Source organism: Saccopteryx leptura, chromosome 3 (assembly GCF_036850995.1).
Source record: "Saccopteryx leptura isolate mSacLep1 chromosome 3, mSacLep1_pri_phased_curated, whole genome shotgun sequence".
NCBI classification, from domain to species: Eukaryota; Metazoa; Chordata; class Mammalia; order Chiroptera; family Emballonuridae; genus Saccopteryx; species Saccopteryx leptura.
The window spans coordinates 32,277,486-32,291,465 of record NC_089505.1 but is presented as its reverse complement, the minus strand read 5'-3'; the positions used below and the strand labels follow the sequence as shown (position 1 = coordinate 32,291,465).

The window sequence follows — 13,980 nt, the reverse complement described above, 5'->3', positions numbered from 1 at the left end:
TGATCCGAGACTCCTGTTACCTATCCTCAAGTTCTATTCAACCCTCGGAATACCTGGTCTCTGGCTTCTGTCTTGGTTCAGCCGTCTGCATCTCTCCTCCCGACCACTGCAATAGCCCCCTTACAATATAATATCCCTGCCTCAAATTCTGGCCCCGTACATCTATCTCTGTGTCACCACCATGTGAGCACTAACAGTAATTTTTTCAACTTGTATATGATCACCATATACAACACATGGCCATATGATGTTCTCCTCGTCTGGTCTTGCCGTCCCACCTTCCTTATCGCATCCCTTTCCCCATTACCTTTTTCCCCAGTTCTTATCCACTTCTATCTCTTTCCAAATGATGATCTTATTGCTATGAAACCACTTTCCAAGCTTTTCCTCTTCACCAGTTTCTACTTGTCCTTTAAGTGCTAGCTTTTAAATCTCTTTGATAAAGCCATTCCTATATTGGGACTGTTCTTCACTCCTTTTGGGGAAATATGCCTTTGCTATGTAAATGATTAAATTATAATCAAATTGTTTACATCCATATCTTTGCTCTAGTAAGGAGCTCACTGAGGGTACTAGAGTGTTTTTTCATTTTGTATCCCCTGATCTTAGTACTGTGAATATGGAGAATGACAAAATCTGCTTTATATAGTGACAAGAAAGAAAAAAATGATGAAACCTCAAAAGCACAAAAGAACCTCAAAGGAACAAAACAGAAATTAGGACTCAGAACACCTGCCAATGCAGAAATCACTAGACAATGTCCATACCAGTCTAAAACATGCTCAGCACCAGGTGAAGCAGCTCTAACAAAAGACTCAGTACTAACCTTCTGATGAAGAGAAAGGACCATATGTGGAAAACTTGCAAACTGGAAAAGCACAAAGAAAATGAGCTGACTGGAGAGATGCTGCCACAGGAGCTGGCTGGTTCCCCCGTCGTCAAACTTCTCCTCAGTCTCGGAGCGCTCCATGGCGTAGACCACCAGGTCCACCAGCTGGTCCTCCAGCACAGGGCAGCGCTGCTTGTGCTGTGGGGCAGAGATTAAATACAGTATTCCAAAAGCCTCCTGCTTAGTTTCCTAAGTTCCCAGCTAATGGGCATTCTTTGTAACAAGAGGCTGAGAAGCATGAAATGAAGTTGAACTTAGAAAGTTACGGTTAGATTTAGTCTATTAAAGCTGCATCATGTTAAGTTATCATACAGGATGAATTTTCCTTATAAATAGTTCTTCCTCAGGCCTCACACAAGACAGACTTCCCATTAACTTCTGACTTTCACTATAGACATCACTATTTCAAAGTGACAGGGGCACTGCACAGTAGAAAATTTTATTTATCCTTTGAAAAATGTTACTTTAAAAGGCATATGAAATGGGGATAGCAGTATTAATTTTGCAATCTCACTCAAAAGATGAGAGTCCTGGATTTCTAGGAATCAAATATTGTGATAGGAGAGCAAAGTATGTGAATTTATTTTAAAGTAACCACAAGTTTATTCTAGCCTGATATACAGAGGGATTCATAAATTGCTGCCAGATCACTCAAATCTGTTTTTCAGTGTGTGTTTTTGATCCTGTGAAATGGAAACTTCTACAAAAAAAAAAAAAAAAAAAAAAAAAGGTCTTAAAGTTAATCTCTGCTCTTCTCTTTTAGAAGTCAAACATAATGCAGCTTTAATTGTAAATAAGACTATTTTAAAATCTAAAACAAGATAAAGAACTGAGTTTAAACACTAAAAATGAAAATGCAACTTCCCTTTCTAGAGGCAAAATGATTTACGCTTTTTAAAGTGATTTAAAAATATACTTTTACCAAAAGATGTGCTATGCCATATTTTATGCATTTTCATATTATTTTATAAAATGTCATATGGCTTAATAGCCAGGCAGTTAGATGCCTTTCTAGTGAATATAATTACTAATATACATGCTTTCCTTCTAAACTTTAGATGTGATTATTAGTCTTTTGCCATGAAAAAGGGATATGATTTCTTTAAATTTAAGGGAAAAATGCAAAATGGGGATGAATTTGGAAAAAAACAAAACATAATGAATAGCATCCCCTCTTTTGCATGCTCTTTGCCAGCTCCAAACTTGTAAAGCTCCAGTATAGCTGCACTTTCTTAACACATGCAAGTAAAACAAACGTCTATCCAAAACAGTAAGCATCAATGGTTGGTTCATATTTTTTCCAAAAACACAATGCCATGATCACAGTTCAACCACATTACAGGTTTACAAATAGCAATAGTAACACCACCAGTTGAGACTTCAGTACTTTTCCTCCAAATGTAATTATCTTTATGAAGCAGAGCAAAGTGCAACAGACAACACTACAAACTATTTCTTAAATCAGCATGCAAAACTACTGTGTACAGGGCTTGAAATTCACTAGTTCTGCCAACCACCAACAACCTAAGAAATGTGTCAGACAACACAAATTTAGAGTGAGATCATTCAAAGCATATAAGAGTCAGAAAAATCCGTGAAAAGAAGTAAAGCCATTATTTCCAGTAGGAATTTTTCATTAGTGATGGGAATTTGCTTCTAGTTTAAGAACTAACCAATTTGTCATCTATTTCTCCATCCATGATGGTCTTTCATCCATCTGCTTCAGGAAAAAAAGAGCAAACTAAGTAAAATTGGTTTTTAGCATCTGAGTCATTTTGGAGTTATCCTTATTATAATATGTTATGTTTTTTAATAAACTGGCCTTTTATCTACATATTTTAGGGCTATAGTGATGGACATACAGTTAATAATTAATGATCTAAGAAGGAAAACCAAAAACATTAAGATTTTGACAAAGTAAGAAGGAAATTAACAGTTACAGTGGATGATTTTTCAATACATAGTATGACTCAAGATTACATCCAAATTTTCTGTAAAGAGTTAACTCAGTCAGGAACCCTGTCTGGTGCCTAAGTGCCCGGTGTCTGAGGATGGCAGAACAGCTATCAGGACTGACTCCATATTTCCCAGCTGTTTTTCATTAAAGCCAAGGGTAGTTTGCAAACCACGTTTAGAGATAGCTTAAACATGTTTCTTTGTTTACTTGCCAATTTTAATGATACAAAAAAAAAAAAAATCTGAGCTACTACTTTAGAATAATTAAGTTTTGTCTAGTTTTCAATTACTAAAATAAGTACATTAAAATTAAGACTCTCCAACACATAAGTTATTTTAAAAAGTGAAAGAAATGAAAGTTTGCAAAGCAATTAAATGATCTTTAAATAAAGGTTAATTATCAATCACTAGGCTATGATAATTCTGTAAGCCAATAAACACTATGTCTATAGTGACTTAACTGACTTTCTGAAAGCTTTTATAAATTTACGTCTTCATGTAAGCTGAGTAAGCATGTAAGTGGAATTAGTTTGTATCATAGCTATGTGCATATTCAGTTAAAACTTCTTTTAACAATAACAATCTAATTTAATATTTTAACAATTCAAATTCCGTATAACAGCTCAAACTATACTGGAAACAATTTAAAATTTCAGCTCTTATTTAAAAGCTAAGGTAGTAAGAGAAACATTAATATTAACTTCTACCCAAACCCCTGATTCATTCCCATCATGATTTCAAATGGCAAATAATAAGGCATTTTTTCAGTCTTAGTAGTAATAGTATTTTAGCTAAGTGGCCTCTAAACTTTACTATATATAATAGTTCTGGTACAGCTTTTGTGAAATTTTAACATACTGTACTTAGGTGAGCTTAAGTTTATTTTACATCATTATTTCAGTGCTAGAAATCAATTTTAAAGCAATACCTATTTGGGACAAATTGAGAAATTATATGTCATTTATTAGGGTCTCAGCAAATAAGAACTGCAGTGCTATGCCAGTTAATACCATTTTCTTTTTCTTTTTTTTTTTAAGTGGGCAGGACGGGAAGGGGCGGGGCGCAGGAACGCTGAGGCGGAGATGGAACTAATAGCATTTTCAATGGTGCTTTTAAACAATAAACAGTGATTAGTCTAGTACAGTGGTAGGCAAACTCATTAGTCAACAGAGCCAAATATCAACTGTACAACGATTGAAATTTCTTTTGAGAGCCAAATTTTTAAAACTTAAACTACATAGGTAGGTATATTCCTTAACAAGGTAGCGCTCGCACACGTATTTTGTGGAAGAGCCACACTCAAGGGGCCAAAGGGCCCCATGTGGCTCACAAGCGAGCTGCAGTTTGCCGACCAGGGGTCTAGTACTTCACCATCTCAGGACAGCCAGAGTTCATACACCACCACATAAGAGCTAGACAAGTATATGTTTTGTAATGCTCTTATTCAGTAGAAAGAACACAAAGTCTTCTGAAAACACGCAAACCAAGATTCTTCCACTGTGAATACTTCACCTTGCTGGTCACAGAACTGGGCTATTTATGACCTTCTAAATGTGACCGATTTTAAGATAAAATATAGCCCAATTCCTACTGGAAAATGTAATATGGACAGCTCTTAAAAGGTGTCAAGCTTTCGTTAATTACTGCATTGCTAGAGAAAGGACAAGAAAGTACAGTGCAGAATATAGCTTTGTAATGATAAAAGATGCGATAAGATAACTTGCTTCTTTGTAATCATACACTTCTTATACTGTGTGTTCTCATTTTCTTTCTCTACTTTCAAGGTGGTAAGAATAACATATCGAGTCAATTCAGCATATCTCTTTCAGCTACAAGTCCATTCACTACAGTTTTCTACCAAAACAAATACTGATGAATCATAAGTTTTTGACAATGTTTACACTACAGTGGGACCAATAATAATGTTCTGTCAGCATTTCCATTATAAACTTTCTTTTTAATGGATTTATGTCTTAGTCATAAACTTTTTTTAGGTTGAAACTTGTTATTAAAATGATCAGATTGGAGATACTCTCTTCTCTGAGTCGGTTTGTCAATTTTTGGTTTCAGATGAGCTGCCCCCCGAAAAACAAAGAAGCTAATGATAGCTAGGGCTATCTGGGGGAAGGTATTCACAGCTCAAATGACGATAGGTACATTTATCTACCAAACTGTAAAAGTCAAGTTTGAATTCAAGTTCATTGCAAGAATTAGTTTTAAGACATAGCATGAAGCATTCTTTCAAAGTTAACTGAATACTTACCTCTAACTCAAGTGAAAGCTGATCAGAATTATGACAGGGTATTTAAGATGTTAAGTTGACAGACTGATTATATGAGGTAACTGTCAGATACTATAGTGTGAAGCAGTTTCAGTTTCACATGTACAAAGGCTTGTCCAAACAAGGAAACTTGGTAAATTTTTCAGAAGAAAAACTTAAAATAATAAAAGAGATACTGCTACTAGGGTGAGGTTTGGCATGCAAAGTTTCAACACTGAGCAAGTTTTATGGCCAAGCTATATGTCCTTAAAAATAGGGCTTTATAAATGGAAGCACTGGCACAACCTTCACTATAGTATTGCAAACAGTAACGCTATTTTTATGTAACCTAGACAAGAATGTCTTTTTAAATAAAAAAGCTGGTCTATTTTAATATGTTGGGTTCAAAAAATTTTAACAAAAATAATTGGAACCACTATTTTGCTTAAAATCTCCAAGGTGAAAAGTCTGGGAACAGACTTGGGACGGTATAAGAGTTTGATTTACAAAGTTTGGCCAGAGTGTTTTTCTCCCGCCAAATGTGAACTTCAACTGAGAGGAGCTCACTCCAGGAGGAGGACACTTCTGGCAAAGGCTGACAAAGAAGGGTGTTTGTCAGGCAGGTGTGGGGTCACCTAAGAGTGTGACATTTCTTAGTCAATCCCCATGTTTCCAAAAAAGAAAACTTCCCTGTATAAGGTTTGCCACTCCAACTTTTTAAAGTAACATATCTCTATTAAAGTGCTTTATTTCTCCTTTGTTTTGTTTTTAATTTGTTTTCTTTTTTTTAAGGCAAAGCAACAGCAGTATTTTTATTGTTGTTATGTATTTATGTTTTAAAAGTCTGGAAAGATAAAGGCCACCATAAATCTTTCCATCTCTAAAAATTCTAGTAGGCTAGCTTTAACTCTAAAGTATGAAAAACAGTAAAATGGAGTGGGAAGGAAAAAACAACCCATCAAAAAAAATGACAGGTGTAGTCTTTATTGTGTGCTAGGTGTTGTCTCTTTTTTTAAAAAGAAAAAAATATATATGTTAAAAAAAAAAACAAAAAACACCAAAAACCAAAACCAAAAACAATTCACCAAAAACAACTCTCATATCCCAAGAAGAAATGCGTTCGGTGGCCTTGGTCTCAGCATGGTCCTGCCAATTTCAAGCCCCGACCATACATGTATTTGCTAAATGGAATCAGTGCCTACAAAGCGGCCAGCGTATCGTTAGTCACAATACAACAGTAAGGTTGTGAACATACCTGAGCAATGTTCAAGGTCTAGAGCATTGGAGGATGGGCAGGACAAGACAGGACAGAACAAAAATAAAGGAAGAAAAAAAGAAAAGACAAAACAGTGACTATGAGGCCAGCCTCAAGGGACCCAGAGTCAGCACAAACCCTCCCACATGCTAAACCACCAAAAACAAACGTACACCAAAAAAAAAAAAAAAAAAAAAAAAAAAAGTTCAGCAATGAGACTTTGCTGAAGATACTAAGGGTTATAAAAAAAGGCACCCAAACAACAAACATTCAAAAAGTAAAAAAATTATGGTTCAGTCATGTGTAGGTTTCTCTGGCAAAAGGTATGCTTGAAACTGGCCTTATAGAAAAAAAAGTAATGCAAAATAAACCAACTTTTAAGAATCTCCTTTTTAATTTAAACATTTTAAAGCAATATATATATATATATGTGATAGCAACAATACATTGTTTAATAAATCTTTTTTTTTTAAATCACCAAATAGTTTTTAACTGTTTTGCTCAGCTAGCTATAGCAAAGAAAAGAGAAAAGAATAGTGCAGATTCTACGCAGTTTACTAGGTTTCCAGCATAGTACAGTACCTGCTTATTTAAACCTAGCATATTGCAGACCATATCCCTGGAATAAGGTTGCTCCAATACATATCTCAACAAAGCAGTCTGTGGTTCAAACAGATCCTTTAAAGAAAATTAAAAAAAAAATTATTGCTTCAAGATCAAAGTAAATGGTAATTCAAATAATTTGAAATTGGGATCAAAAAAACCTCTAAAGGCACTTGTTACCTGACACAGTAGACAGTATCTAGTGAAAAAAAATCATAGGATTTTAGTGCTTGCAATTAATCTGTTGCCACTCCTTATTTATAAGTGATAACTGAGGCAAAGGGACTTGCCCGAAGTCTAAGAGTATAAACTTAGAAATGACTTCAGCTAGTCTCATGAAAGTCTTATGCATCACTGTAAGAAAAGGATTTTCTGCTCAGAAATCTAATGAAAGAGAAATGGAGGCAGTTTCCAATCACTCTCATAGATCTGAAAACACACAATTTCCAAATTTGGAGAGGACACCTGACTTGATAGCGTGGGTTTAAGAGTACAGGTTCTGGACTCATCATGTCTGAGTTCAAATTCTGATTCTGTCACTTCCTAAACATGGGGCCTTAGTCAAATTACTCCCCACTCTGCGTCACAGTTTCATCGTCTGTATAATGGAGATACTAATATGATGGTAAAGAATAAGGATTTTGCAAAGTAACGTTTTGAGAACACTGCCTGGCACATACTGAGCACACAATAAATGTATCTGCTTTCACTGGTACTGCTATCATGACAACAGTCAATTCCAGTGAGTTTCCCACTTTCCCGCGTTCCGCAGCTTTCTGAGTTACATGGCAGGAGCTCAGACTGTCCCCTCACCTCCACCAGTTTCCCAACCTCACTTTCGGACCAGCTTCCTCATCACTCTACGAATCACTCACAGGAACACCCAGCCCTCCCCTGTACTCTGTTCTGTTATCACTCCAACCCCCAACATAATATAGTGATCTTTCAAATTTCATTACAGCTTTATGTCTTTACCTCATGCTTCACTTTAGTAATATTTGTGGAGTTTATTTTCCATTGAGAATTTTCTGTTCTACTTTTGTCCCATCATCCCCTTTAAAAAAAAATCTAACAAATAGGAGGCTCATTCTTCAAATTTTAAGGACATTGCAAATTCATTTTTGGTCCTCCCTTTGTAATAGAAGGATGAAAACAAAAAATCAATTTAAAAAGTCCGTTTTCTAACTCTACGTGCTTTGCCAGAGGTGGACCACCGGGGCACAAACACCTGAAATATCCCAAACCACAGAGTCTAAGTGGACGCTGAAATCACACATTAAACCATACAATGTCTGTCATTAGATATTTACTTCAGTATACAGTGTGTCCGTAAAGTCATGGTGCACTTTTGACCGTCACATGAAAGCAACAAAAGACGATAGAAATGTGAAATCTGCACCAAATAAAAGGAAAACTCTCCCAGCTTCATACCTATTCAGTGCAATTCGATGTGGGCTCATGCACAGATCTTTTAGGGCTCCTTAGGTAGCTAACCCGTATAGCCTCTACAGACTCATCACTGACTGATGGCCTACCGGGTTTCTCCATCAAATTGCTGGTTTCCTTCAACTGCTTATCCCACTGACTAATGTTATTCCTATGTGGTGGCGCTTCGTTATAAACGCGCCGATATTCACGTTGCACTTTGGTCACGGATTCGAATTTAGCGAGCCACAGAACACACTGAACTTTCCTCTCTATCGTCCACATCTCAACTGGCATGGCCGTGGGCTGCTCCGCTGTATACACGGTGTTACGTCATCTCTGCACATGCGCACATGCTGCCACATCTTCCTACAGAAACTGGGAGGATTTTCTTTTATTTGGTGCAGACTTCACATTTCTATCGTCTTTTGTTGCTTTCCTGTGACTAGTCAAAAGTGCACCATGACTTTATGGACACACTGTATGTAGAGACAATTGAGCATGACACATCATATAATCCAGGTGGAAGACTATTAGGCCAAAAGTTCCATTACATTTAGCAACATACCTTATCATATGGCAAAAGACCTTTCAAAGGAAAACGAAGAGTTGCAGGATCCAATTTCCATGAATTACAAATGGCACCTGAGTTATTTACAACTGGTAGAAGGCTGCAGCGGCCTGTACGTATTACAAAAATGTTTTTAAGTAAATATGAACACAGCAATGCCTGTACCTTCGTTCGCTCTACAAATATTTAACGACTATCTATGCTGAACCAGACTCGGGCTTAAAAAATATTCTAATTAGATAAAAGTTTGGAAATTTTCTTTCATTGTTTTTAAACCAGATGGTTGGAGACCAGTTTTCTTACAGCAATATAATGTTATAGTAATTAAATATATAGAAACAGGAAAATATAGAATATAGAAATGAATTAGGATATAATATTAAAAGCCATTAAGGCAAGTGAACAAGGCTATGCTGTCTGGGTAAGTATTAATGGAGTGTGTACTGAGAGGCAGACTCTGCCTTTCGTGCAGGGCCTAGTTAGAGTGTGTGTGAAGTCATATATAGATAAAAAGCAGCCTGGTGTGAAAACTCTGTAGGTTAACGTAAACAAGAAGCTTCCCTAGGAACACCTTAAAAGTGGCTTGATGTGACACTTCACTAGATTAACATAAAAAGGGCTCCCTGCTAGGAACTCCCAAAAAGGTGGTTTGAGGTGATAATCCTGTAGATTGACAACTGTTAGGAGAAATAGGCCAGAAAAAGGCACTAAGCTAAGGCCCTCCGCCCCATGCTGCGGTAGTGGCCCAGACTCCAACATGAACATGGACTGTCTCCACACCGCTCTGAGCTCTGACCAAGAACGGCGGAGAGGAGCACGCCCACAGGGCCCCCTTAAGCTGAACCCAGGCACACCAAAAGGATTTGTGAGAAATAAACTTCCTGTGTGATTCTTGCAATTAATTTGTGTGGTCTTTCCTCCGGGGGCAGTTGGTCTCAGCACTGATAAGTAGAATCCTTAAGAGTAGTCTCAAGGAGGCTGCCAGGCCTGCTGTTAAGCCGGGGTGCCCTACTGTGCCGGAAGTAGAATCCAGAATGACTGATCTGCATAGAGCTCAGGCTCTACTGGGACAAGTTTGTAAGGTTGTGAACATACTATGGGCCTGAAGGTATCCACAAAGTCTGACACAAATTGGTACAGGCCTTCAAAACTCAAAAATGTTGTATTTGCCCTGGCCAGGTAGCTCAGAGCATTGTTCTAATATGCCAAGGTTGTGAATTTAATCCCTGGTCAGGGCACATAGAAGCACTAACCAATGACTTCATGAATAAGTGGAACAACCAATCAATGTCTCTCTCCTGCCTTTCTCGCTCTCTAAAATTAAAAAAAAATTTAATGTTGTATTTGTCCAAGTATCTAGGATAAAGGTCATCCAGGGGGTCAATTCCAGCTTGCTACCTATTTTTATAAAGTTTTATTGGATCACTGCTGCTTTCACACCACAATGGCAGAATTGAGTAGCTGCAACAGATTGAATAGTCCACAAAACCTAAAATATTTACTATATAGAAGTAAATAAATACCAATATTTATAGATCACTCTCGTGTAGGGCCAACATGATTAACTTCCACCATGATGCTCCTAGAGGCCTTCGATGTAGAATCTGTAGCACATACAACTGTGGAATGCATATTGGCACTTGGATGGCCGGCCCATGGGTACCTCGAGCTCAACACGTGTTAAACTGAGCCCATTGTTACCCGTTACAAACCCGCACCACTTTCATAGTTCACTAAATACCACTATCCACTCAGTTACAGAGCCAGAGCCTGAGGATTATCTGTGTGTATTTAGTTTGTTTTTGCATTTAAGTGTCCAGAATAGCACCTGGCTCACAGGAAGTGCTATTGTCTAAATAATGGTCTATATCCCTCGACAGTTCTGAGGCCACCATAATTTCTAGAAATATTATAATTCAGGAATATATATGGACACGGCAAAAACTGCCAAATCACATGCTTATTTTTAAAATTTATTTATTTAATTTTATTATTTTTTTTGTGACAGAGACAGAAAGGAAGACAGTTAGGGACAGACAGATAGGAAGGGAGACAGATGAGAAACATCAATTCTTTGTTGTGGCACCTTAGTTGTTCATTGATTGCTTTCTCCTATGTGCCTTGACCGAGGGGGCTACAGCAGAGCAAGTGACCCCTTGCTCAAGCCAGTGACCCTGGGCTCAAGCCAGTGACCCTGGGCTCAAGCCAGCAACCTTGGGCTTCAAGCCATTGATCTTTAGGCTCACGCTAGCGACCACTGGGTCATGTCTATGATCTCATGCTCAAGCCAGTGACCCTGTGCTCAAGCTAGTGAGCCATGCTCAAGCCGGATGAGCCCACACTCAAGCCGGTGACCTTGAGGTTTTGAAACTGGGTTCTCCATGTCCCAGTCCAATGCTCCATCCACTGCGCCACCACCTGGTCAGGCACATGCTTATTTCTAAAAGAAAATTCTGAGAATATAACAAAACATGAAAATATGAAAAATAGAATAAGTGAAATAGAGAGCAAAGGTGGGAACTGGGATGGCCTGAAGAGCCCAACAGTCCTGTGCACTGTGCCACCGAGGGGCAGATCTGTCAAGACCTCAATCACTTAGAGAGTCCTCGGTGCTTTACTAGCTCTACTGCAAGCTCCCTGTAATCAGCAGCAAACAGATCTTCTGGAATGATTGTATCTGAAGCTCAGACCCAGTCCAGACATCTGCTCTCCCCTCCCTTCACTCAGCACACAAAGTACCTGAAACAAGTAAAGGCTATTATTAAGCTCCTAGAGAGTCACTAAAATGACAAGCCACCATGACATGTAATAAGATACTGTCAACTTTGTTCCATAGTCAGATCGTTAAAAATTACACACTATTTAGTGTATTTTAAATTATAATCCTACCACAAATGGAGTTTATCCTTGCTGTGGGCCTGAAGGTATCCACAAAGTCTGATACCAGGTTTCCAAGTAACTAAAAACAAAACAAAAAACAAACAAGTATAAAAATAAAATCAAGACTGCTCTAAATATAATGAGCATTTTCATAAAATGAGATAGTATGTAAAGATTATAAAACCTGCACATCAAAATTACTCAAAGGTTAGTTCTCTTTTGCTGCCTTCTAAACAATTACAGTTCTTCTGTCTCTGAATTAAGCCAAGTCATACCACAATGTACTTATCTATTTGATGAAGCTATGTATATTTTATAACACGGTATATAAACTATCACAACAGGACAGCAGAGAAATGGAATAGAAAATACTGATAAAAAAATACATAGTATCTAAGGATAAAAGTGACCATTTTAAAAGTAAGCACAAAAAATAAGATTAATATAACTACTTTTTATAAAACATTGCTATTAAAAAATTTGGACTCTGGCCAGATAGCTCTGTTGGTTAGAGCATCGTCCCAATATGCCAAGATTGCTGAATCAACTAATGAATGTTATATAAATAAGTGGAACAACATATCAATGTTTTTTCTTCTTTTTCTCCCTTCCACTCTTGCTAAATCAATTAAACATTTTTTTTTAATTTGGAAAATATCAAATTTACCCAGTGTGGAAGTTTTCCCTCAGGATATAATTTTCTGATCTCTGTGACTGCAAAATAGGCTGGTAACAAACAGGCATTTCTTTCCAAGATATATGCGATAACCTAAGAAAAATAAAAGGGAAATGTTATTATTCTTAGCCAGTCCCACAGATGAACCCTTTAAATACATTAAAAAGGAGAAATATTTTTTCATGAAATTACTGGGTTTAAAATACCATAAAGGAATTCACTTATATGTGAAGAATCTCTAAAATTGAAGATTAATAAATAATGGAATGTATTGCTGATGGTTAGTAAATAACATTAAAAATGCTTTAAATGTTGGTAGACTACAAGAGAGCAGTAGACCAAAGTAACAGTTCTTGCAACATTAGTTACAAAACACAAAGATCCTTTAAGTGGTCCATAGGCTGACATCTTGTAATGGCTGGAAATACTTTAATAGCTATGTTGTTGTTTTCACAATTAAAACCCACAAATTGATTAAAATATAAAGAAGTGAAACAGCACCTGTAATACTAAAGGAGATTGTTGGGCATGCCCTCCCTCCCAGCTGCATGCCCACACCTTTCTTCCTTCCCACGCATGCATCTCCTGAATTCTAAGGGGCACCATGAGACCTGCAACCAGGGGAGCAGTGGGCAGCAGCAGCTCAGCCTGGGCTAACCCCTGAACCTGTCACCAAGGCCCCTTTCTCTGACTTCCCAGTGAGCCCAGGCAGCCCCACCCAGGCCCACTTCTTTCCTGTAACATTTCTAGGGAGCCAAAGCAGCCCACCGAGGCTCTCCTGGTGCTTCTATCCTAAGCCCTTCCTGGTTTCACTGTCCCCAGCTTTAATAAAGTTCCTCTCAAAATCATCACCAACGACAAAATGATTTATATAGAAGTAAACAAATGGAACATCCCACAGATTACCATACGCTTTAAAAGCACAGAACTGTAGAAAATGAGCTATTGAAGTTCTGACCAATGTACTGCAACCATGTTTAAATTACCTCTCTTGCTGCTAGAAGCTGCTGTACAACAGCTGAGCTCACTGTATTGGGAATTGTCAAGATTTTCTCCAAAATGGCTTTTAAGAGATCTCGAACACCCTGATATAAGAAAAAAGTCACAGGTTAAAACTAAGCAATGTCCTCTGTGCTAGTTATACATCTGACGCTTTCAAGATTACACTACACACTCAGGAAAAAAATCTCCTTCAAAGTCACACCGTCAATTTTTCTTATGCAGAGCTAATATTCCAGTCCTTGACATTAACCCAACAGATGAGTCATGTTCCCAAAGAGAATTCTACAGAACGCCTTGATACATTAATGAACAAAGAAGGTCACTAATAAATAAAAATTAAACTTTCCACAATCTGCTAAGCCTTTTTGACCTTAATAATATTAAAAGAGTTTCTAGTTATGAAGTTCAAAAAAGCTTGATTTGGGCTTACAGACAGAAATTTATTTGAATAGAACTTGAAAAC

The 13,980-nt window shown here is 37.5% G+C and overlaps 1 protein-coding gene across 2 annotated transcripts in view; it reads right to left on the bottom strand.

Annotated features, from left to right (window-relative positions):
* Positions 1 to 13,980, bottom strand: part of MED23 (mediator complex subunit 23) — a 41,086-nt gene that overhangs the window by 21,783 nt on the left and 5,323 nt on the right. The window contains exons 6-12 of one of the 2 annotated variants that reach the window (XM_066373216.1): positions 13,502 to 13,600; positions 12,507 to 12,608; positions 11,849 to 11,918; positions 8,957 to 9,069; positions 6,943 to 7,038; positions 6,361 to 6,378; positions 827 to 1,027 (exon numbers count right to left, since the gene is read on the bottom strand). In XM_066373216.1, the coding sequence (XP_066229313.1) occupies positions 827 to 1,027; positions 6,361 to 6,378; positions 6,943 to 7,038; positions 8,957 to 9,069; positions 11,849 to 11,918; positions 12,507 to 12,608; positions 13,502 to 13,600 (699 nt within the window). The remainder of the gene's footprint in view (positions 1 to 826; positions 1,028 to 6,360; positions 6,379 to 6,942; positions 7,039 to 8,956; positions 9,070 to 11,848; positions 11,919 to 12,506; positions 12,609 to 13,501; positions 13,601 to 13,980) is intronic. The other variant, XM_066373217.1, reaches the window with a different exon arrangement.